This window comes from Jaculus jaculus, chromosome 13 (genome assembly GCF_020740685.1).
Source record: "Jaculus jaculus isolate mJacJac1 chromosome 13, mJacJac1.mat.Y.cur, whole genome shotgun sequence".
Classification (NCBI taxonomy): Eukaryota; Metazoa; Chordata; class Mammalia; order Rodentia; family Dipodidae; genus Jaculus; species Jaculus jaculus.
In genome coordinates this window covers 49,523,036-49,548,924 of record NC_059114.1, presented here as the reverse complement: position 1 = coordinate 49,548,924, position 25,889 = coordinate 49,523,036, and the positions used below count along the sequence as shown (strand labels likewise).

General features: G+C 42.4%; 1 protein-coding gene across 3 annotated transcripts in view; it reads right to left on the bottom strand.

Annotated features, from left to right (window-relative positions):
* The window catches only part of Epb41l4a (erythrocyte membrane protein band 4.1 like 4A), a 266,656-nt gene that overhangs the window by 1,478 nt on the left and 239,289 nt on the right, over positions 1–25,889 (bottom strand). For all 3 annotated transcript variants that reach the window (XM_004652565.3, XM_045132757.1, XM_045132758.1), the window contains exons 18-22: positions 17,335–17,454; positions 11,395–11,442; positions 9,422–9,490; positions 3,437–3,547; positions 3,233–3,314 (exon numbers count right to left, since the gene is read on the bottom strand). In XM_004652565.3, the coding sequence (XP_004652622.1) occupies positions 3,233–3,314; positions 3,437–3,547; positions 9,422–9,490; positions 11,395–11,442; positions 17,335–17,454 (430 nt within the window). The remainder of the gene's footprint in view (positions 1–3,232; positions 3,315–3,436; positions 3,548–9,421; positions 9,491–11,394; positions 11,443–17,334; positions 17,455–25,889) is intronic.

Sequence of the window (25,889 nt, the reverse complement as noted above, 5' to 3'; positions counted from 1 at the left end):
AGTAAACCTCTTAATCTTATCTTAAATCAGAAACTGCCACAAGTCAATTATTCAAAAAAGTTATGTAATACCAGAAGCTGTTAACCAGTATTGGGTATAACTGAATCACAGCTATCATTTTGTGACTAATTCCTACACAAGGGTCTCGGTTTTCCAAGAGATAAAAGAGTTGTTTCTAGTAACTTAAACTAAACTAGTTTACAGATGGTAAAATAACCCTAGGTGTACTAAAAATGATGCAAAACACTTTTTGAGACGTTATCTTTAGCCAGGAGTGGTGATGCACGCCTTTAATCCCAGCACTTGGGAGGCAGAGGTAGGTGGATCACTGAGCTTGAGGCCACCTTGAGACTATAGGGCTAGAGAGCAAGACCTTACCTTGAAAAACCAAAGGGGGAGGGCATCCTTATATTCTTATATTTACCTTACTGTTTTCACTGGCCAAGGAAGCATGATGAAATGGCCTTTGTTCACATGGTAAATAATAATCTGACACGTAAGATTTCTAGTCCAGGTGCACCTCAGTGCTAGCTAGAGAGGGGAGGACACTTTCCTCCACCACACACTTGCATGGTGAACAAGCCAGGCACTGAAAGAGGGAATGTGTCAGAACTACCAGTGAAGGAGCTAGGCAGTGACCTGCAATGGATGCCACCTTGCAAGTTTGTCTAGGATTCAATCTGTCCCCTAGATAACTCAGTGAATCAAAGTCCAAATCCATCTTGGCAGCTTTCTTTATAAAATGTCCTGGGGCTGGAGAGATGGCTTGGTGGTTAAGTTGCTTGCAAAGCCAGAGGACCCAGGTTCAATTCCCTAGGACCCACATAAGCCAGATGAGCAAGGTAGTGCATGCGTCTGCAGTTAAGTAGCTGGAGCCCTGGTGTTCCCATTGTATCTGGCTATTAAACAACAAATTTAAAAGTGTCCTGAGGGCATAAGGCACCCACTGCCAGAACTCTGGCTCCATGGTAGAACTTAGGGAACATAGATGCCTTGGTTACACTGGTCATTCCATCCCATTCCCTGCATAGCAGAGAAACTTACGGCTTCCTTTTGGCACTTAGGAAAAAAAAAAAACAGTAAAATTAAGTCTCCATTTCCTGTGTTATTTGTCCCCCTTACACTGTATGTCGTTTCAGGCTGCTGTGATCTTTTTGGTGCTTCTATATCTAGGCCCATTCCAGTGTCAGCATTTATTCTGTGCTCTTCCACTTAACTAACATGGTGGCTCTTCTCCCTGCTGGTTGGCTTTAAATGCCACTGTGGTACCTTCCAGCAACTACCCCATCAAATGTGAGGTCTCACTATTGATTCTCTCATGCCCTTTATTCTTGGTTTGCCTGTTCACTCTTGTCGGTTACATTCTGTCGCATAGGAGCTGTCAAAAGCAGGCAGCAGACTAAGTTTGGTATGTCCCCTGTAGTATGCGGACTTCTCAGACCAGTGCTACCTCCCCAGATGTGCCCTTTGGACAGCTGTAGCATATGGAATCGTGTAGGGGCAAGCTCAGGGTCACTACCATAGCTGCAGCAGGGTGAGTGCTGTCCCTTTACTGTGCACCTGTGCTTTCCCAAGTCATTAGTGATGTTGATTCATCCAGGGGACTGGGGCAGTAGGAAAAGCAAAAATACTATAAAATGAAATTCCATTTGTACTGAAACCAACTTTAAGATATTAAAGGACCAGGCATAGTGGTACAATGGTGTACATCTGCAGGCCAGGTACGCCAAAACAGCTGTAATCTTACCATTGGGAAGTAGAAGATCAAAAGTTGAAAGGTCTCAACTAAATACTCAGTTCCATGTCAGGCTGGGCTACATGAGACCTTGTCTCAAAACAGTAACAAAGAGCTGAGCACTCTTAGTGCTTATTATTCCTCACCATCACCTTAGGAGGAAGGTTACTGTACTGGAGCTGCGGCTTAGAACCCGAACCAGGTGCTCAAAGCACATTAGACGGGATGATACATAAATAATGCAGGGCAGAATGCAAAGTCTAGTACTCATGATTTAATTTTCAGGAAGTGGCCAACGACTTCAAACACTTGTTTGGGGGAGAGGGTGTTGAGACAAGTTCTCACTACAGCTCAGGATGGCCTTGAACTCAAAACAACCCTACTTTAAGCCTTCTAAATGCTTGGATTGCAGAAGTGTGCTGCCGTGTCCTTCAGCAATTGCTGCTTTATTCTGGCTCCAAATGCTCCTACAGTCTTCCTTGTTCTTGACACTGTCTGAAGTGTCTAGTCATCTCAGACCTTGTGCTTCTACAAGTCTTTATCCCTATAGTTCTTTCCAGGATGTGCCCTTGGTCTTGAGCACATATTCCTCCTTTTCTGCTTGTATATGCTATTATAATAAACAAACTTAACTACATGAAATTAAAGTTTCTGCACAGCGAAAGAAACCAACAAAGCAGGCATACATGGGAGAAAATCTTTACCAGCTACACACCAAAATCAATCTACCAATCACCAAATGTGTCAATGAAAAGAAGAGTTAACAAAGAAATGCAAATGGCCAACATGTACTTAAAATTCAACATCCCTAGTCTTTAGGGCAAGGCAAATCCAAACAACTTTGTGATGCCATTTCACCCCAGACCAACTGGCTGTCATCGTGAAAACAGACAAATGCTGGTGGCCTCATCCACTGCTGGGAGTGCAAATCAGTACAGACATGGAAGTCAGCATGGAGGCGTCTCAAGATGTTAGAGACAGACTCCCTGTATGATCCGGCTATTACCACTCCTGGGCGTACACCCTAAGGACTCCAAGGACATACTTCCACACCCATGTTTATTGTGGCTCTATTCACAAGAGCTAAGCATTGGAAATGGCATAGAAGCCCATCAACAGATGAATGGACAATGAAAATGTAGAAATCTATGAAAGAATACAGAAAAAGTTTTCAGAAAAAATGGACAGTTTTGGAAAGGTTATTAAGTGACTCAAACTCAGGGCTAAATATGTGGATTTTGGCACATAACAGCTGTAAGTATGTATCTGGGGAGATGGGAATTAAACCTATAGTAGAACCATAACCCATAGTGAACACAAAGAGACAAACTGGGTGTGTGTGTGTGTGTGCGGGGGACAATACATGTGACACAGAATGGAGAAGAGGGATAGGTGAGAGAAGGAAATTTTACATATTATCTCTGAAGTTTAAGGCTTGTTACCTAAAGGAATTTCCCAAAGCACAAAATCAGACACTTTAAAACTTTCATTACTAACCTGGTGAACTGTGGATCCACCGGAACCCTGAGCATCTGAAGAACGGGTCACTGGAAGTGGTGGCACGAGGTCGGTCTTTGAACTACAAGGAAGCGGGTTTTAGAGTTAATGAACAGGGCAGTACCCAGACTCATCTTAAGCTCCACTGTGGCAGAAGTGCTGGACCGTCCTGGAGCCAGGAGGTCCTCAGGTCTGTGTACTTACTTCACTTCTGAGAGAACTGACCGCTCCCCATCTGAACACTGGGACCTGCGGTACTGGCGGTAGCTCCGTGGAGAGTGAGAATGCCTGATGCGGACTGGGTCACCCTGTGTCCTGAGCAAGAAACCAAACCAGGCAGAATACACCACGGAAACAAGTCAGAACAGGATAATAGGACCTATTTGTAAATACTCAAAAACTACAAAAATATGACTGAAGCTACTATTTTTATTTGAGAGCGACAGGCAGAGAGAGAGAGAATGGGCACACCAGGGCTTCCAGCCTCTGCAAACGAACTCCAGGCCGTGCGCCCCCTTGTGCATCTGGCTAACGTGGGTCCTGCGGAATCAAACCTTGAACCGGGGTCCTTAGGCTTCACAGGCAAGCACTTAGCCGCTAAGCCATCTCTCCAGCCCTGAAGCTAGTATTTTTGTGGGCAGTGTTTCAACTTAATAAACTATCAGTTAACAGACAATATTACATTATAGCACTGTCAAGCAAAATTTGCTTTGATTCTCTTTCCCTTTTCCTCCATCCCCAAACTTCTCCCTTCTACCCTCTTTCGCCTCTCCACAGACTCCCCTCCACGTTCATGTCACATACGCCCTATTGCCCTCCCCGCTTCTTCAACATCTATTTCCCCCACTAGGAGCCATAAATAGACAGCTCTCTCTGATTCAGGAACTTGTATAGACCAGGTTAGCCTCTGACAGTGACCTTGAATATCTGATACTCCTGCCTCTACTTCCCAAGTACTCAGATTACATCCATGAACCACTACACCTGGCACAGATGGGATTTGCTGTTTAAGGAACTTGATTGCTAGGGGTCTGAGTGACTAAATTCAGATCCTTAGCACATAAACTCAGCATGGCTGCTAATGCCTGTAATCCTAGCACTGAGGAGGCAGAGATGGGAAGACCCCTGGGACTTGCTGGCTACTAGCCTGGCTCAGTCAGTGAGCAATGGGTTCAGTAAGAGACCCTGTATCAAAATGAACAAGAAAAAACGAGTGACTGATGAAGACACCTGACATCAACGTCTGGCCTTCACATGCATTCACACCTGCATGCACAGGCAAACATACACAGAAATCCTCCCTTGGTCATCCATGAAAATGGAGCTCTTCATAATATTTGCATGTACATGGGTATATGTGTATTTGCTTACCCACCAAATACATACACTGGTTGGAGTGTTGGGGGTGGTGGGGCAGGATCTTGAGCTCCTGGCTGGCCTGGAGCAATCTGTGGGGATTCTGTTGCTGCCTCCTGAGTGCTATGCTCCATTACACCAAGTTTTTAATGCCCCCCCCCCCAATTTTAAATAATGTTCCCCTACAGTTCAGTTCTCTCTAGGACTGTAGGAAAATAAACAATGTAGAAAAATGACTTTGCTTTCCTATCAGAGAAGTTGAATTATTATCTTAGCTTTGAACTGCCTGTCATTAAGAATTCAGTCTTGGGCTGGAGAGATGGCTTAGTGGTTAAGGTGCTTGCCTGTGAAGCCTAAAGACTCGTGTTGGAATCTCCAGGTCCCGCATAGGCCAAATGCACAGTGACACAAACACACAGGATCACACATGCACACAAGGGGGTGCACACGTGTGGAATTCAACTGCAGCAGCTGGAGGCCCTGGCATGCCAATTCTCTCATTCTCTAAAACATTTAAAAGAAAAGAATAGAATTCAATCTCGGGCTAGAAAGATGGCTAGTGGTTAAGGTGCTTGCCTGTGAAGCCTAAGAACTCATGTTTTAATCTCTAGGTCCCATATAAGCCAGATGCACAGTGATGCAAATGCACACAACAGGCGCATGCCTCAGGAGTTTGCAGCAGCCAAAGGCCCTGGCATGCTCATTCTCTTTCTCTCTGCCCCTCTCTCAAAATAGAAAAATAAACCTTTTTATCAATCTTCTGAAAAGTCACTGAGAGTTCTTAAATGTTATCACAAAGAACAAGGTACTAGATGGTAACACATCTATTACCAGTTTGATTATTTCATACTGTAAACATATTAACATATACACCATTAATCTGTACACATTCAATTACACCTTATTTCTTTGTTCATTTTTATTTATTTATCTGATAGCAACAGAGAGAGAATGAGCATGCCAGGGCCTCCAGCCACTGAAAACTAGCTCCAGATGCATGTGCCACCTTATGCATCTGGCTTATGTGGGTCCTGGGGAATCGAGCCTCGAACTGAGGTCCTTAGATTTCACAGGTAAGCGCTTAACCACTAAACCATCTCTCCAGCCCCCTATACCTTATATTTTTTTACATCAATCTTTGGCATAAAGATGATGGGAAGAAGCTAAGGGGGTATCATTCTACATTTTTTTCTGGGTAGAAAAGAAGCCTGGATTGCAGAATGAAATAAAACAATGAAGTAGGCTTTGGTTTGCTCTTAACCAATTACAGTGAGGCACAATCACAGCAAATAGATGCACTGCAGCCCATGCTGGAGACAAGGATTTCTGTTAGACTCTCATGAACCTATTCAGTTAATGCTATTCTACGATGGGAAAACTGTCATATGCTTATGACTCTAAACACAATAAACAACTTTCTTTTTATCTGCTGTTCTTGGTCTGGTACTTTGTGCCACTGATGAGAAGGTGGCAGGTGGAATACTTCCCAGTGAGTTGTTGGTCCAAAACAATACAAGCTATTGCCAAGACTCTTGGTTGCCCATTAGAATTAGATGGTTAAGCCTTATTGCTGAAGACTTCACATGATGATGATTACAGGACACTTAGAAATCGGGCTGGAGCTGGGCTCGAAGCGTCCTTCCTCCTACTAGCTTCATGATGCTGGAAAGTGATATGCAGCCTGCTGGGTAGGGGTGGGGGAGTCATTAATAGGCTTAACCAGCAGTTGACTCTGCAAGTTACACATCTGTCCAGACAGGCAAAATGCACCCACTGGTGCAGTATTATGGGGGAAACCAACTGCTCTCTGATTGGAATTGAGGCCCACTTCCTGGAGGGAATTTACTTCTCCTTTGTAAAACCTAGTCAAAAGCCTATGGCTGGAGATTGTCATAAGCTCTGGAAGGAAGCTTCTACTGTTTGGATAAATAAATATCTTATGCCTACCAAACTGCTCTCAAAATATTTATGTTTATACCCACATGTTAACTGTATTCTCACTTTGGGTTAGAGAAATTTATCTTTTCTGATGTTGTTGGATACTGGGGAGTTTCAAAACCATCAAAATGCTGAGAAGTGACAGTTCAGCACTGACAGACATCTCTGTCACACCTTCCAAGGTTCAGAGACCATTGCAGAGGGAAGAGGTGATAGAAAGAATGTACAAGGTGAAAGATGTGTCTTATACACACAAAGTAGCCATTGCATTCATGATCTCACAGTGGTTGAGATTATCTACATAAGATCTGCATAATAGAGGGGGAAAATGACATCAAAATTGAAGAGGTGTGGTGGCGCATGCCTTTACTCCCAGCACTCGTGAGGCAGGGGTAGGAGGATCGCTGTGAGTTCGAAGCCAACCTGAGACTACATAGTGAATTCCAGGTCAGCTTGGGCTAGAGTGAGACCCTACCTCAAAAAAAAAAGAAAAAGAAAAAAGAAAAGAAAAAGAAATAGAAGAGAGACTAGTTAGAAAGAAGGGGTTTGGGGTGGAGAGATGGCTTAGCAGTTAAATGCTTGCCTGGGAAGCCTAAGGACCCCGGTTTGAGGCTCAATTCCCCAGGACCCACTTAGCCAGATGCACAAGGGGGTGCACGCGTCTGGAGTTCGTTTGCAGTGGCTGGAGGCCCTGGCGTGCCCATTCTTATTTCTCTCTCTATCTGCCTCTTTCTCTGTCACTTTCAAATAAATAAATAGAAATAAGCAAACAAAAAAAAATTAGAAAGAAGGGGGTTAGTGGAGGAGGAACATGGGAGCAGGGACAAAGGAGAGTGGTGGGAGGGGATTATGATCATGATATGTTATGCATATTATGGAAGTCACCAATAAAAAGTTTTAAAAAGTCAGTAAAAATAAAATTTGAAAATAATTTTAAAAAGCAATGAGCATCTGGGCTGGAGAGATGGCTTAGTGGTTAAGCGCTTGCCTGTGAAGCCTAAGGACCCCGGTTCCCCAGGTCCCACGTTAGCCAGATGCACAAGGGGGCGCACGCGTCTGGAGTTCGTTTGCAGATGCTGGAAGCCCTGGCGCGCCCATTCTCTCTCTCTCCCTCTACCTGTCTTTCTCTCTGTGTCTGTCGCTCTCAAATAAATAAATTAAAAAAAAAAAAAACAATGAGCATCTTAGTAAAAGAATCTACTTAAAATGGACATTATTCTTCAAAAGCCTGCTTTTATTTACCTGCTATATACAAATGCACAGCTGATAGAAACGGTAGCCTTTGAAGGGTAGGATGAGAACAGTTTGTCTGTATCTTTGTCTGTTTTGGAGACAGGGTCTCATTCATTAGCCCAAGCTGACTCCTGCATCAGCCTCCCCAGTACTGGGATTATAATTGTGAGTCACCATGCCCAGGAAGAATACTTTTTAATACTTCCTTTTCTGCCTCTTTTCCTATATTCACTTTTATTCTTTGTTAAATGTACAAATTAAAACATTTGGGCTGGAGAGATGGCTTAGCGGTTAAGCGCTTGCCTGTGAAGCCTAAGGACCCCGGTTCGAGGCTCGATTCCCCAGGACCCACGTTAGCCAGATGCACAAGGGGGCGCACGCGTCTGGAGTTCGTTTGCAGTGGCTGGAAGCCCTGGCGTGCTCATTCTCTCTCTTTCTCTCTCTCCCTCTTTCTCTCTCTGTCTGTTGCTCTCAAATAAATAAATAAAATTAAAAAAAACCATTATATTGAACACAACTGAAGAGCAAGAATGAATTTCTCCCTTAGCAATATTAAAGCATCTGTGAAAATATTTTTTGCATGTGTGTGTGTGTATGTGTGTGTGTGTGTGTGTGTGTGTGTGTGTGCGTGTGCATGTGGTGTGACTGCATACATGTGAAAGCCAGAAGACAGCCTCAGATGTCATTCATTAGGTGATGTTCATGTTGTTTTGAGACAGTTTTTCACTGGCCTGGAATTCACCAAGTAGGCTAGACTGGTTAATCAGAGAAGCCCAGGGATCTATCTGTCTCTGCCTCCCCAGTGCTAGGATTATATGTGTGTGTCGCCATACCTGGCATTTTTTAAACATGGGTTCTGGGGATTTAACTCAGGTTGTCATGCTACGGCAGGCAGAGCAACAGGGAACCTTCTGGGAATCTGGGAAAGCTAAGGAGCCCCTTAACCTGCTGTCTGACTAGAACCTCTGCCAGCTAGGCAGGCTCTGGCACTGATGACATCTGCCTGATGCTTTGCTTCCTTCCCAGCTGCAAACCTAGTTTTCTAGGCATCTCCCCAGAAACGCTCCTTATGGTGAAAGAACGTGTTCTCAACCTCCTGTGTAACATTACCGAACTGTTTTTATTTTATCAGATGTAATTCCATCTGTGGCACCTTCAGAGACACTCTATAACCTTTGTCAAACAAGAAAGGAAGAAGGTTTTTAAAGCACCTTTTGAGACGTAACTTGGAGAGCCACAAAAATGATGCATGTGGGTAATGACAGGGCACTTGATTACTCTCCCTTCCGGAGCCTACAGGCCACCGGGGTATGTCTTACTTTCTACAACTTCGTCATAGTAGAGAAGCACAACCCATGTCTGCCTTCCTTCCGAGTGCCTCTTCGTACTCCCTTGTGCTCAAAATCTACATGAATCTATCTTTAACAAATCCCCACTCCGCTTCATACCGCCTAGTCCTCAATTCTTTCTTGTACTGAAGCCATATGTTCTGGGTTTGCCTAAGCTGAGGCACCAGAAGATTAAGGGAATGCTTGGGCTGCGGAGGGTGACGTGGCATTGCGTCCCTGTGCCCTCACGCTGACTTCGCTTGCATAGCAAGCACTTCACAGGCTGAGCTATTTCCCCCACCCCTGTTGAAAAGATTTTCAAAGATATACTCACTCTATTTTGGTATACGGAATCTCCTTCAACTGCTCTTCTGACAACCCTGATGGATCCACGAGTTCCTTTCTGGAAGACAGTATTGGTGAAGGAAAAGCTGCGGTGCTGGCGTAGCGTCCAGCACGTGCCACAACTGGTAAGTATCCCCTCCTACTCTGTGTTAGGAAACTAGCAGAAGGGTCAGCGGGAGCGGAGGTGACCAAACTGGACCGCGCTCAAGAACAATGGGAGAGAGCCCTTTCATCCTTTCTACACCCACACTCTTCACTGTCCCCCACTGCCCACAGCAGGTCCGCCTCTCTCCAGTCTGGATTTTTTTTTTCATGTACATTTTATTTATTTTATTTTATTTTATTTATTTCATGTAGCATTTTATTTTTTTCTTATTTCAAATATAATTTTTAGTAAATGGACAATCAGGAGTCACTGTGTGGCATTTTCATACATGTATATCATTGTACTTTGCTCATAATTGTAACTCTCGGTCCTTTATTTCCTTTCCCCTGGTTCCCACTGGCTCCTTCCTTCACTTAAACAATCCCTCTTCTTCTTTCATGCGTGTATCTGTTTCAAAATAGGTAGTGAGCCTGGCGTGGAGGCACAATCCATTATTCCCAGCACTTGGGAGGCAGCGGTAGGAGGATCGCTGTGAGTTTGAGACCAGTCTAGGAGTACAAGGTAAGTTCCAGGTCAGCCTGGGCTCATGTTAGACCCTACCACAAAATTTTTTTAAAAAATTAGGTATTTATATATAATCAATATATAACTCATTCTTTTAGATCCCTTCTATCCCGTTTTGTTCCCTTCTACTTTCATATCATATATATATATTAACAGGTAGGTTCTAAATATTTGTCTTTCTGAGACTGAATTACTTTACTACTTTATTTAATGTATTTCCAGTTTTGTCCACTTTCTGACAAATTACATAATTTCACTCTCTTAAGAAAGTTGTATTGTTTATGTGTGGCTCATTTTCTTATCTATCCATGTGTTCAGGGGCATCTAGGCTTGTTCCACTTCTGGGCTACTATGAATACTGATGCAAGAAACGTGGATGAGCAAGTGTCTCTGAGCTGCTGACTCACAGTCATTTGTTTGTTTGTTTTTTTTAATTTTTAAAAAATTTTTTATTTATTTATTTATTTGAGAGCGACAGACTCAGAGAGAAAGACAGATAGAGGGAGAGAGAGAATGGGCACGCCAGGGCTTCCAGCCTCTGCAAACGAACTCCAGACGCGTGCGCCCCCTTGTGCATCTGGCTAACGTGGGACCTGGGGAACCGAGCCTCGAACCGGGGTCCTTAGGCTTCACAGGCCAGCGCTTAACCGCTACGCCATCTCTCCAGCCCTCATTTGGTTTTATACTCAGGAGCCACATAGCTCTGCTTGGAGTTTTTTCTCAGAAGCTTCCACACTGACTGCTCTAGGGTACATCTTCCAGCTGCATGGAAGGAGTCCTGCTTCCCACCAGCCTGTCTAGCGTTTATTGTCACTTGCATTTGACATCTAGTGTCTTCCTCAGTTGCTCTGCTCTTATATTTTTTTAAAATACATTTTTTATCAGGTAGGTTTATTTCAAGGGCTCGGAGGTAATTCTCAGGAACTCATGAAGTCAGTGTAGTATGTGGAATGTGCGAATGTGCAAACACCTCATTCTCACCAAGTTCACTCGTTCTGCAGCCTTCTATCCTGCAATCTCCCAGATTCACTTGTCAGTTTTCTTTTGTTTTCTTATTAGTTATGTATACAGTGTGAATCTTTAGGTTTTCACTTGTAAGTACCGGTCCGTCCGAGTCCTGGGGCCCTGCAGACAGCTGCTGGGGCGTCACCACTATGTGCCGCAGACACTGCGTAGTGAGGACCAAGAGGACGAGCTGCGGCATCGGACCGGAGCCCCCCTCATCTCAGGGTCTGAGGCTTCTCCTGGAACTGAAAGCGCGAACCTCAAACTCACGGGGCCCCCGTACTCACTGAATATGCTTCCATAGCTCTTCTTTCGCTTGGATGTCTGGGCTTCTCCTAAAAATGAGGAAACACAGCACTTACCTCTGCAGTCATGCTTCATCAACAATCTAACAGCTAACTTGAACACCTTCCAGACTGTTAGGACTATTCGCCAAATGAAACCAAACAAGGGAACACTGGACAGGAAAGCTATGACAATAATTACTGAAAAGACATCTGATAATTTGTTAGTATCACTGATGAAAAAAAAAAACACATAAAAAACAGTCACAACCAGGGCATTGCTTTTTTTTTTTTTTTTTTAAAGAGCTTAAGCAGGTGTGAGGGCACACACCTTTAATCCCAGTTCTCAGGAGGCAGAGGTACGAGGATCACCATGAATTCAAGGCTACCTGGAGACAGACTACATAGTGAACTCCAGGCCAGCCTGGACTAGTGTGAAACCCTACCTTGAAAAACCAAAATTAAAAAAATAATAATAAAAAAAAAAAGAGGCAGGGGAAAGGAGGGGAGGTAAAAGTAAAGAAAAGAATAAAAGAAAAGGTATTTAAACAAGCCTAGAACTACAGGGCCATATCCACAGCCCTCTAATAGTGACTAGATAACATAGCATGCTCCAAGTGCTCTAGAACCCAACCCACTAACTACTTCTAACTAAAGAACTAGTGAGGTGATGACTTTGGCCAATCCCTCAAGAGAACAGAGGTGTAAATAACAGGTCCAAAGAAAGGTATCAAAAGCCTAACAATTAAAAGAGGCAGAGTTAAGCAAAGTCACCGGTATGCCCCATGCTGTGGGATTTTTGCATTGATATCAGCTATTTTGAAGTTCAGTATCACATTCAACATGTGAGATCATTAATACTTTCATTTTTCTCAGTTAAGGAAACAAGTAAGGCATTTTGGCAGGTTTCCTGAGTCCACAGAATACAGTAAGCCATGAAATAGAGCAGTCACTGTGGCACATGCTTGTAATCCAAGTACTTGGGGAGACTGAGGTAGGAGAATTGAAACTTCGAGGCCAGCCTGAACTACACAGTAAGCTATATATTATAACCTAGTATTGCATTTTGTATACCATAGTGCACTTAACTGCTACTATTTTTGTCATCGTTAACTAAAGCTGTAAAAGGAAAGTTAAAGATCTTTATTTGGAGGATTCACAGTACCTAACAAATGTCTTGAGAATTCGTCATCAATATTCCTAGGTTGTCGGAATGAATTGGACTGAATGTCTTTTCTTCTCCTTTCTTCCCTCTCTTTCTAGTTAAATAAGCACTGGGAAGGTATTAAGCCCAACAATTCTACCACTGACATTCACCCAGCAATACTTCCCAGGAATTTCATGTTAAATATCTAATATCTAAATATCTAATACTCCTTTGTGTTTCACAGCATGCAACGTTAGTATTTTCAGTCAGTAAAAGCAGTACGACATCACCACCACCAGAGGGAGCTGGAGCACACAAGTCGAATCCAACAAAACAATTGAGCTTCACAGGCTCTTTACATAGCCCCAAAAGGTTTATTCATGCACAGAGCAGTTTAAAGCAAACTGACCTTTTGAAAAAACGAAAATAGTAAACCCTTAGGTCATAGCATTGGAGATGAAAAATGCACTAGGTGGTATTGGATCTCATAGCATTTTACTAGACAACCTTTAAAGAGCAGTTTTATATTTCATGCCACCATGTCTTTGGTTGCTTTGGCATGGTTTCTACTCTGCCATCCTACCTAAAAGTCTTGGAATAATAAATACAATTCTCTAGCTCTTCAATGGGGATTAAAAAAAAAAACTCATAATGAACAAGTAAGAATACATCATCGTGTTCTGATCTTTAATGGATAATTCCATACTTGCAGCAGCAATTTAAGAATGCAGGTATAATGGGCTGGAGCGATGGACTGGCGGTTAAGGCACTTGCCTGCAAAGCCAAAGGACCCAGGTTCAATTCCCCAGGACCACGTAAGCCAGATGCACAAAGTGGCGCATGCATCTGGAGTTCGTTTGCAGCTGCTGAAGGCTCTGGCGTGCCCATTCTCTCTCTCTCTCTCAAATAAATAAAATTAAATTTTTAAAAAAGAATGCAGGTATAAGCCAAACATGGTGGTGATGTCTGTATTTCCAGCTCTAGGGTGGTGGAATCAGGAGGATCATTTTAAGGTCTCCTCAGTTACATAGTGAAATCTAGGTCTGGGCTACTTAAGACCCTGTCTCAAAAAAAAAAAAAAAAAAAAAAAAAAAAAAATGACCACAATTGAGAGTTCAGTGATTCCCTGTATCTCTGACATGCAAATAGACATTATCACATGTATGATTGATTATAGACATATATTTTCATACTTTTTTATTTTTTGAGGTAGGGTCTCACTCTAGCCCAGGCCGAGCTAGAATTCACTATGTGGTCTCAGGGTGGCCTCCAATTCATGGTGATCCTCCTACCTCTGCCTTCTGAGTGCTGGGATTAAAGGTGTGCACCACCACGCCTAGCTTTTTAAAAATATACTTTTATACAAAAAACTTTAGCTACTTTTCTCAGATAATTCTCTAGTCATGGTTCCACTTTTAGAGAAAGCTATAGTTGTCCTCAATTCTCTCTGAGCCAAATTCCAATTTCTAATGAGTTTATATAAAATGACTCATTCTATGCTTTTCATTTCATCCCCCTGCCTCATCTCAAGGAGAAAATAAAATAACTTAGGTGTTTCTGGAGACAAACTCAGGCCTGGAGAACTTACTAACAGTGTAACTGCCATTCCTTTTACCATGTCACAAGTGCTTTCCACACGAAATCTGACTTAATCCCATGAGTGTGGTGTTGCGCGTGCGGTAGAGACAAGTAGGTGGGAATTTCACGTGGAGATCAGGTAATTAGTTAAGACTGAGCCGCAGAATGCGAGCGGAGCTCTGGAAACAGTGTGTAGCAGACATTTTCTTTATTGTCGATAAAGCACACTTTTTATGTCTTAACTCACAAAGGACAGCTTGTTTTATACATAGTAATTGTGCAGATTTAGCTAACCACTTGACATTTCCATGTGACTGCCCATTTAGCACCTGGAACCTAACTAAAGAGAAATCTGGGTTTTCCCCACCCCATCCCTTCACGCCTTACTAAAATGTCCTGGCCACTCATTTCTAGGCAACGAAAAGCACCATGCACACGTCCCCCCACAGCGCAGGTCCGGGAGCTGAGCCTCAAACTACATACCCGCCCCTGCGGTCCCCAGCCAGCGCCACCACCTTCTCAGGGCTACAGCCATCTCGCTCTTGGACCCTGAGAAAATTTCCTAATTGATTTTTCTGCTTCTTCCATTCTTCAGTCTGCTTGTTACTTAGCAAGGGAAACTCTGGAATGAAACCATCTTCACACAAATAGCTTTATTTTTCTACCTTAAATGGACTCTGTCCATATCCTCTATCTGCTTAACCAACTATAATAATGAGAATGATCTCCAAAAGATCCACCCAAAATTAATTAATTCTGTTTCAGAGAGATCTACATCTGTCAATAGGTCATCTCATACAACCACACTGGTCTCAGATAATCCTACATGTGACCTGATCTTTTTTGTTTTGTAGAAAACAGTTTTATTCAAGTAAAAATTTAAAGTACCATCAGATTTTTTCTTTCTGATTTCAGCTGATCTGATAAGAGACAATTCCCAATTTAGATGCATTTCTCTGACTCAAGAGAATTTCTTTTTTTCTTTTCTTTCTTTTTTTTTTTTTTTTTTTTTTGAGGTAGGGTCTCACTCTGGTCCAGGCTGACCTGGAATTAACTCTGTAGACTCAGGGTGGCCTTGAACTCACAGCGATCCTCCTACCTCTGCCTCCCAAGTGCTGGGATTAAAGGCGTGCGCCACCACGCCCGGCAAGAGAATTTCTTTATTTCTGCTTCTATCCACACAAAAGTGACTGGTATCAGAGGGTGCCACCCGTGCCCATGCTCAATAGCTATCCCAAAACTAAAATATACAAAGGGACAGTCTCCAGACGTGACCCCACAAGATGAATTCCTCACCCCTCACCCCACTTCTGCGTCACATCTGCATCACTCCCTTCCTCCTTCGCTCCACCCAGCTTGCTTCAGCTGTCTGCTGACAGACGTCTTTCCTGAAGCAATAGTCTCACTGGGCTAAGGAGGCAGAGATCAGAACTAGAGGACACTAAGCAGGATGAAGCTGAACTGCAGGACAGAAGGAAAAAGGGACAGCTCTGGAGACTCCAGAAGTCTGTATGTAGTCTTCCTTAGAATATGTCCAGCACATGTTCTCTGAACACAACCTGCGTATGAGCAGGTGGGCTCTGAGAAGCCCCACAGAGAACAGCAGCCGCTGCAAGGCTGATAGGAACAGAAGGTCAGCGCGGGGGGTGGGGGGTGGTATCTGCTGCAGTCACCATGGAAAAACCATGCTGAGCATTGTGTCCACTCAATTAAGATCCCAGAAGGCCAGGTTTTGAGTGAGAACAAGCCTACAGTTCAGAATGTATTCAACACTAATGACAAACCCCAAAATGTTATACTTGATGGGCACATAAAACAAGCCTGATCAAGAAGAGTGACAGGAATTTAACTGCCCACCTGAAAAAAAATGTGGACACTTTACCGAGATTAAGAAATATATCACTAAGAAATATACCATTAAAAACTAAGTTGATCTAATTCTTTCACTATTAAAATAAAGAAGAAAAATCCACATACAATCACCTGAAGAGAGGTAGAAAAAAATCTTACAATAAGCTGGATGTGTTAACTCAGGAGGCAGAGGTAGGAAGATCACTGTGAGTTCGAGGTCAGCCTGGGTCTACAAAGTAAGTCCTATGTCAGCTTGGGCTAGAGCAAGACCCTACCTGAAAAAAAAAAAATCAAATAAAAATAAATAAATAAAAATCTATTAAAGAACAAAAGCCTTCATTCTCACCAAACTAAGAACAAAAGGTCTCTTCCTCTGTCTTAAAACTAGCATCACGCTTAATGTGCTCAGCATGATACACTGCTGATAAAAATAAAGCGATACTCTGGGTTAAGCATCCAAAACTGAGAAGAGTCTCTATTATTACCACAGCACACTGGGACCTTGGCCATAGCCTCTTGGAGTTATCTGCTGGCCTCTGACAAATGGATCATGAGCTCTCAATTTTCTTCTGGTAAACTTCTGCCTGGCTGTCTTGGAGCTCTCAAGTACCTACTCAGTTTATTCCTGAATCAACTTCCCAACATCCTTTCCTGGCCCACTTAGACACTGCACCCTCCTTCCAAGAAGAAGCAACATCACACATTATGGCTGACCACCTAGGATCACAAATGGATTTGTATTTAGTCCAAGCTCTTTTGACAAAGGCATGTTTTTTGGTCAATGCAGTATAAGTGGGTGCCCTAAATCTTGATGCATGCATGCATACAGACACAGACACACACATACTCAGCTCATAGAAAATTGACCCTAGCAATCTCAGCATGATGGGGTAATTGTACTTACACATGGCATTGCCTGCCTACCAACACTGTGGTTAATGAATCAATGACTCACTCTCTACTTCTCACACCTAGTAATTTGTTGAAGGGACATTCACAGCTGGTTCAGTCTGGAACACAACTTTAGAGAATTCTGTAAAGTCAGACGAGAGAAGCAGCAGGTATTTCAATACCAGCTGGGCTTCAAAACAAAACGGATTCTCCCTATTCGTCTATAAGATGTATTTGTTGAAAAACAACACAAAATAAAACTATGATTTTGATACCTTGTTCCCATGACATTTTGTTTTGGTTATGCTCCAACTTGCAAGACTTCAAATATAGTTAATGAATGCCACAAATGCACTAAGGTGAAAGGGCCGAAACCCAACGAGGTTGAGATAAAGCCCTCTTTAGGAGGCCTGAGCACCTGGGCACTACTTCAAGCTCAGTGTTTTTGAAGGAAGGTGTAAAGGGAGCCTACATACGAGCGAGATCTGTGTCTAGATCGCCTGTTGTTAAGGTCCGCTTGATTTTTTTCCTTTTGTCTTCTTAATACAGCTTCCCATTGAGGTGCTGAGTCAACCATATCGTTCTCATGTCGTATTCTGAAAAACAAAAAACCAACCATCCATCTAAAGTTAACACCCAGGTTAGGCATGGTGGCACACGCCTGCAATGTTGGCACTCAGGAGGCTTGAGGTGGGAGAATCAGGACTCCAAGGCCAGTCTAGACTACAAAGAACAGCAAAAAACAGTAAAGTTAAGGTCTATAGATAGTGCCTTGTCTCCATTACCCAAGAATGAGCACTAACAACTCTACTAAGGACAGCCCTCAGAGAAAGGGAGACTAGGGAAGAGAAGATATAAGGCTACAATCTTTGTAAAAAATAATAATAATAGTAGGTAAAAATAGTGCCTTCATCTTAAGCTTGCTTTTAAGAGCTACACAGCAGAAATTTTATTTATATCACTGAAAGATAAGAATGTATTAATTGCATTAATATATTCTTACACATACAATTGTGTGTATACCTATAAGCATATATACACAAATACAAATTTGCCATATTTATATGAAGTATGCAGAGATATATTTTTTTATTTTCAGAATTCTGTGACTTAAAATTTACTAATAAAAAGATGTGTCAAATAAAACTCATTTAGAACATGGTGCATATGCTCACAGCATTTGGGAAGTGGAGACAGGAGGATCAGAAGTTCATGGGCAGCTATCCAGAGAGTTTGGTGCCAGCTTGGGCTACATACCACCTTGTTTCAAAAAGTAAGTTTTAAATAAAGAAACAGTGTCATGTACACTACTAATCTTAAGTTATGAAATGCCATTTTTAATATGCTAGTTATAGTGCAATATCTTTACTAAAAGTTTACTTGGAAATACTCATAAAAATTCACAGCAATTGCCAAAGTTCTCATGGGCCAGAAGTTTCATCATTTAAGGAAGAAAACTAGCAAAGTACTGAGTATTAGCAGGTGAATAAGCACATACCGTTCTGATGGGTTCTCCTCCAATGTGTAAGATGGGAGGCAAATGCATCCAGTGTGGCCAGGAGCCAGGCAGTGAACATAAGTGTGGGAAGGAGGTGTAAGGGAGCAAAGGCTCTGGCCATGTGATATCACAGGACAGTGTGACCAGATCTCCCCCACCACCCTTTTTGTGTGTATAAAATGTATGCACATATATGGGCCCTTGAAGCACCCTATGTGCTTGCCTACTATGGCTGGAGTAGGATATTTGGGTGTCCTGTTCCATCACTCTTTCATCCATTCTGGTTTTCAGCCAGAGGCGCGCGCTCTCTCTCCCTCCCTCCCTCTCTCTCTCTCTCTCTCTCTCTTTCCCTGAGATAGGGTCTCACTCTAGCCCAGGCTGACCTGGAATTCACTCTGTAGTCTCATGGTGGCCTTGAACTCATGACAATCCTCCTATCTCTGCCTTCCAAGTGCTGGGATTAAAGGTGCAGTCTCTTTTTATTTATTTATTTATTTTTATTTTATTATTTTTTTTCCATTTTGGGGGGTAGGGGCTTCACTCTAGCCCAGGTTGACCTAGAATTCACTATAAAATCTCAAGGTGGCCTTGAACTCACGGCCATCCTTCTACCTCTGCCTCCCGAGTGCAGGGATTAAAGGTGTGCGCCACCCCGCCTCCCAAGCCAGAGTCCCTTACTGAAGCAGAGCTTGCCAGTTTTTGGTAGCTCCAGCAAATCCTGGGTCTCTGCTTCCCTATGGGACCTGGGATACAAGCGTGAGTAGCCACCCCAGGTCTTCATGTGGGTTCTAGAGACTTGCACTCCAGTCATTCCTGGCCCAATGCTTGCACATCAACCACATAATCAACCACAGTCATGTCTGTGCAGACGTCTTTGCATTCCTCACTTTCAGCACTTACACAGACTGAGGAAGGATATCTGCATTTGCATATAAAGTACAAGCCAGAAAATAGAGATAAATATTTATTCCACGTCGAATTAAACAGTGTTATGCAACAAAACTTCAAGTTGAAGATGGGCATGGTGGCGCACACCTTTAATCCCAGCACTCGGGAGGTAGAGGTAGGAGCATCTCTGTGAGTGCGAGGCCACCCTGAGACTACATAGTGAATTCCAGGTCAGCCTGGCTAGAGTGAGACCCTACCTCGAAAAAAAAAAAAAATTCAAGTTGAAAACAACAATATCTTATGAGGAAGAAGTTACTTGAATCTCCAGATTAAAGGGGAAATGTGTTAAGCAAAACTTATCTGAAATGTACCCCAAGTCTTTGAAGTGTATTTTCTCGCTAGAGCTCTCATTCTCAGGCTATACTTGAGGATTCAAAGGAAATGGTCATGGCATTTTTTTTTTCCACATTGAGGAAGACTGTTCTTCTCGTGACATGTATGGAATAAATTAAAACTAAACTTATACTGCTATACCTAAGCATCAGAAATGAGAAATACACTACTTGAGGTCATTCATCATTAATTTGAAACGAAGACTTCTTTTTGAAAGTGCCATATGGACACACTCATTTATGTATGGGCATGTGCCTATGTAAACACACTTTCATGGCCTTCCACATGTAACCTGATGGTCAGAAACCCACCAAGGCCTGCTGGTAGAACCAGTCATGAACACTCCCAGGACTGAGGGATCAGAGCCAGGAGAAGGCTGTCAAAGGGAAGGTGTCAGGCCAGCAAACAGAACCTCCCCTCCCACAGAAACCCACACCTTGAACCCTGGGCCTGAGATTAGACCTAAAATCCAATGCTCCTACCTTCTACCTCAGTGGTCTCTTCAGTGATGGCTTCCACTCTCATGGAATACTTGCACAGTTCATGGGCAGCATTCACTTGTACAACATGATGTATTTTTATCAGCAAGTCAGGATTCAGAAGTACCCTACTAGCAAAACTGAGGCCTGACTTTTGCAAACATACCTATCATGCAACTCAGCAGGTTAACCTTCACACGTGGACTTTATGCTGATAATAATAATAATAAATAGGGCTGGAGAAATTTCCTGGAAGTTAAGGTGCTTGCCTGCAAAGCCTAAGGACCAAGGTTTGATTCTCCAGGCCCCACATAGGCCAGATACACAAGGGGACACATGCTTCTGGAGTTCATCCGAAGTGCCTGGAAGTCCTGGCCTGCCCATTCTCTCTCTCTCTAATAGATAAGTAAAAATAAAACTTAAAAAAAAAATAAACCTCTTACAACACACTCATATACAGTTCTTTTATTTTGCTAATAAGGACTAAATCAGAACACCTTTCATAGTATAATGTGTACTTTTATTTTTCAAAATGAAAAGTCTCGAGGGCAGTGAAAGCTGCCAATTAATATTAGTTGGGATGTGCATGCTTTGAAAACAAATGCCCTCTGCTGGTGATGCTGCTTCATAAATATTCCAAGAAGGCACATTAAAAATGTAAGGCCCTTTGGGAGTCCCAATAGAAGCTCAGCCTCCTGAGTAATGGTGGTGTGGCTGCCTCAGTCTGTAATGAAGTTTGAAATTACACCCTTACAAAAGACCTCTGGTTAATGGTGCCTCATTACCAGAATGAAAGTGTCATTTCTTCCTTTACCAGCCTGCTCCAGAAAACACAGGTGCAGCCTGGAAATGAAAAATAATAACCCTACCACTGAGAAGCAAGAATAATTTAGCACCCAGCCCCTAAGAAGCAAGAATTATATATTTTTTTTAAAAAAGTAAGTGAATAAAGGAAATCTTTAAATAAAAAAATCTCCTATAAAAAAGTCTCCTATAATGATTTTTTTTTTTTTCCTTTGTGAGACAGTCTCTTTATATAGCCCAAACTCCTAATCCTCCTGGCCTTGAACTTCAGGTACAGGGATAGCCTCTTATTTAAATTTTTTTTTTCATTTATGAGGAGATAGAGAATGAATGGATGAGAGAAAGAATGGGAGCATAAGGACCTCTTACCACTGCAAACAAACTCCAGACAAATGTGCCACTTTGTGCATCTTGCTTTACATGGGTACTGGGGAATCGAACCCAGGCCATCAGGCTTTGTAAGCAAGCACCTCAACTAATGAGCCCAGTCTCCAGTTCTGATTCTCATTATTTTTCAAGTATGTATTTTATTTATTTGGGAGAAAGAGCAAGAAAAAGAGAGAGAAGAGAAAGAATGAGAGTGTCAGGGACTCTAGCCACTGCAAATGAACTCCAGATGCAAGTGCCACCTTGTGCATCTGGCTTATGTGGGTACTGGGGAATTAAACCTGGGTCCTTAGGCTTCACAGGCACATGCCTTAACTGCTAAACCAAATCTCCAGGCCTGATTCTTACATTTAAGTCTCATTTATTTTTAGATGCAGGATATATAAGTATTTGTTTTTTTGCTTCTATCTTTATTTTAATTTTTAAAAATATTTTATTTTATTTGAAAGAGAGGGAGAGACAGAGAATGGGCACATCAGGGCCTCTAGCCACTACAAAGGAACTCCAGATGCTTGCACCACCTTGTGCATCTGGCTTTATGTGGCTACTGGGGAATCGAGCTCTGATCCTTACACTTTGCAGTAAGCACCTTAACCACCAACCCATCGCTCCAGCCCCTATATTTTAATTTTGACATAAGGATTTACCTCATAAGGAATAAAAACACTAAAAGCTTGAAACTGGCACACAACTTTTAAGTCAAAACGTGCTCTTACGTCACAACCATGAAGTTGTCAAAGAGAGAAAAAAAAAGACTGTATAGTACTCCATATTGTAGATTTAGCCATTTTTACAGATTCTTAAGGGTGAACCTCAAAACATCAACATGTTTCTTTCCTTCTGCATATCCTGTCTATCTCCAGCTGTGAGTGTTGTCAGCAGCTGGTGTAGGAGGCATATCGGAACCCGGCTTCTGTTTTTTAAGTACTCTATGAGGAAGAGGGTTTTCAAATGGAGCCAATTTCAACATAGTTTCAGAACAGGAGAATCCAAACATATTCTTTCCATTTCTCACCATATCTTTACTCTCTACTTCTAGGTGCCTAGGAAATTCAGGGTTTTTTTTTGTTTTGTTTTGTTTTTACTGCATTTGACATTTAATTAAAGCTTAAAGAAGCTTTTGAAGATAAAATGCCATATAATCATTTGATAAAAATAATGAAGATAGTAACTGGTCCTATTTATTCTTTCTTTCTTCCCTTTCTGCCCTTCTGCATAAATCTCCACATCACAAATGATCTATTACGCAAGTCCCGCAGGCTCTACTTTGTCACCTCTCTTTATTGATTTCGTGTTTACACTAGCACTTAATTCACTGAGATAAAGGCCATGTTTAATGCTGAACACAGGAAGTCTTTAGGAGCAGATGCATGAATAAGCTTCGAGCCCCTCGCTCATGACTTCTGTCTGGCTCCAGCTTTGGAGACTGGACAACTGCTTATCTCCTTCAGGCAAGTCTCAGTTTCCTCATGAGCAAAATTACTGCCAAGATCTTTTTTAGCTTTAAAACTCAATGTTTCTCTATTTAGATTTTATTTCTAATCCAGTCAAAGACACTGGGGAAACCTCAGCTCTCTGACTACAGTGTAAAGCTCCAGACAATTGCTTCATGTGGCTGCTCCATTGTTAAAATTAAATCAGTGGGTCCCAACTGATTGGGACCTTATTCTCATCAACCACATTCATTTTTGGCTCACCTCTTTTGACATAGTCTTCATTTATTTTTCAGTACATTTTCCTCCCTAGGGAAATTTATTGGTTCAGGCATCTGCTGTCTTATTCCCTAAAGGCCAGCAAAAAGTTCACTTGCCTTCCCCACCAGCAAGACATTATTTTTATTTGCTCATAAATATGTTTTGCTCTCTTCCATTTACTCCTTGTGTTCCTGCTATGAAAATGGAGGACTTTTAGTGCTGTGCTACCTAGAAATTCTACTTTTTCTCATGATTTAAAATCTGTTTCACTCTCCCTCATTTATCTAATATCATTTCTTCGGCGTTGTGGTCTTTTATTTCCACAGCCATCTCTGCCAATGTTGATTACACTCTGGAAGCCCCACTTCACCCACATCTCAAGTCTGCATCTTGCTATGACCTACTGAAGCAGAGATGAGAAGCCCTTGCTGGCATGTGTTACCTGGAGAAGGCAATCAGCTTTGTGTGAACTGTCTAATCTGTAACTACAGTTCACACTTGCTTGCTGCCCCCAGTCAGAACAGCACAACAGGGGATGTTTGCCCAGAAGCAGGCTATCTATTTTCAGACTTTGTGGAAGAATGCCCTCAAGGCTTAAGCTTAGTAATGCCCTTTTATTAATTTTATTTTTTTAAAGAAATATTTTTATTTACTTATTTGAGAGAGAGAGAGAGAAAGAGAAAGAAACAGGCAGGTCGAGAGAAAGAATAGGCGTGCAAGGGCCTCTGGCCATAGCAAACTCCAGATAAACGTGCCTTCTTGTGTAGCTGGCTTTCATGGGTACTGGGGAATTGAACCTAAGTCCTATGGCATTGAAGCCAGGTGCCTTAACCGCTAGGCCATCTCTCCAGCCCCTGCCCTTTTATTTTAAAGCCACGTTCACAACAAAATTCTACCTAAACCATGATCTTCTCCACTCACCCCATTTGTCTATATTGTCCCTGCGAGTTACACTGCTGAATTTCAGCCACAAAAGTATGCCTCTTCCTTTATTTAGAAAAGTAATATAAAAGGCCTTTTAAGACCTATTTTAAAACTTAGTGTACTCTTCAAATACTAAATAACAGTACTAGAGTAATTAACCTAAAGGATCATCAAAGAAGCAGGGGAGGAAACTCTAGTGTTTGTGATCCAAAGAACCCATGTTTCTGGGCTGGGGAGATAGCTTGGTGGCTAAAGACACTGCTTGCAAAGACTGCTGGCCAGGGTTCAAGTCAGATATGCAATGTGACGCATGCACCTGGAGTTCATTTGCACTGGCAAGAAGCCCTAGCATACCCATTCTCTCTCTCTCCCTCTTTCAAATAAATGAATAAACAAATTAAGTTAGTAAATAAATGAATACAGCTGGGGAGATGGCTCAGCAGTTAAAGGCACTAACTTGCAAAGTCTGCCAGCCAGGGTTCAAGTCAGGTGCACAATGGGCATATGCATCTGGAGTTCATTTGCAGTGACAAGACATGTGCATGCCCAAACTTATCCGTCTCTTTCAAATAAATTAATTAGATAGTTAAATAAATAGACTCCATGTTCAAACACTAACCTCAGATTTGTTCATATTAAAAAAATATTTTATTTTTATGTATTTAATTGAGAGAGGGAGAGACAGAAAGAAAGAGTTGCCAAGGCATCCAGCCACTGCAAACGAACTCCAGATGCATGTGCCACCTTGTTCATCTGGCTTAAGAGGGTCCTGGGAAATTGAACCTGGGTCCTTTGGCTTTGCAGGTAAATGCCTTAACCACTAAGCCATCTCTCCAGCCCTTGTTCATTTGTTGTTTAGGGGAGCCAGTCCCAATTTCCATACCTTCCAGGAACTGTAGATAACACAGGGCAACAAACAGTCTCATTAGTTTAATACCACCTGTCTGTGAAGGACCTTCTTGGACTTTTCACAAAACATCCACTATCTCTGGGATCTTTGCAGATCTAGGCATGGCAGATATTCTTTCAATTTGCAGTGGAGAAATGAGGACTTAGAGTAAAGAAACTGGTTCACAGCCACAGAACTTTTCAAAGACATTCATTGTCACAACGTAACCCTGTTAACTGGCACAAACACGCTGAGATATATCACTTATGTTTATGATGTAAATCTACCAGATAAAATCAGGGAAAGGTCCAGCTGGTCTCCTGCTGCCAATTTGCTCTAGTCCTGCTCCTGCCCCCGTTTCTCTCATTTCTCTTACTCTCATAATCCTCCCTAGGCTGCCGTTACCTCCACTTTGCCACTTAGGTGGAAAACCCTGGACCACGTGTCTGTGTCACTCACCCCTCCAAATCTCCCACTTCAAAATTCTAGGAGCTTAGCAACACATCCAAGCTAATGAATGAGTGAGTAATCCGAGGATTCTCCCCAGCAATGCCCCAAGGACAAGTGATTTCCACCATGGGCACAGAGGATATTTCACAGACTGCTTTCCCTGAATGTGAAGAATGCTTATTAAGTTCAAGGTATTTACAAGAAAGGTCAGGACATGAAAGGGTTTATTATGATAAGTTTACATCCTTTGTCTTGCTTTAACATATTTCCTGGGCATATACCATGGGCTAAAAGCTATAATCTTAAACTGACTGACCTTTGATTTCAGGGAAAAGACTCAAAGTTCTAGCCAGCAAAAGCTAATATTATCTAATATTCACATGGATAATTAAGTTCAATATGCCTGCACATTGGTAGGCTTCTGAGACGTCCTAACAGAAGAAGGGGGACTCTCATCTGAGACGTCCTGACAGAAGAAGGGGCTCTCATCTGAGACGTCCTGACAGAAGAAGGGGGCTCCCATCTGAGACGTCCTGAAGGAGAAGGGGGCACTCATCTGAGACGTCCTAACAGAAGAAGGGGGCTCCATTCTGAGACGTCCTGACAGAAGAAGGGGGCTCTCATC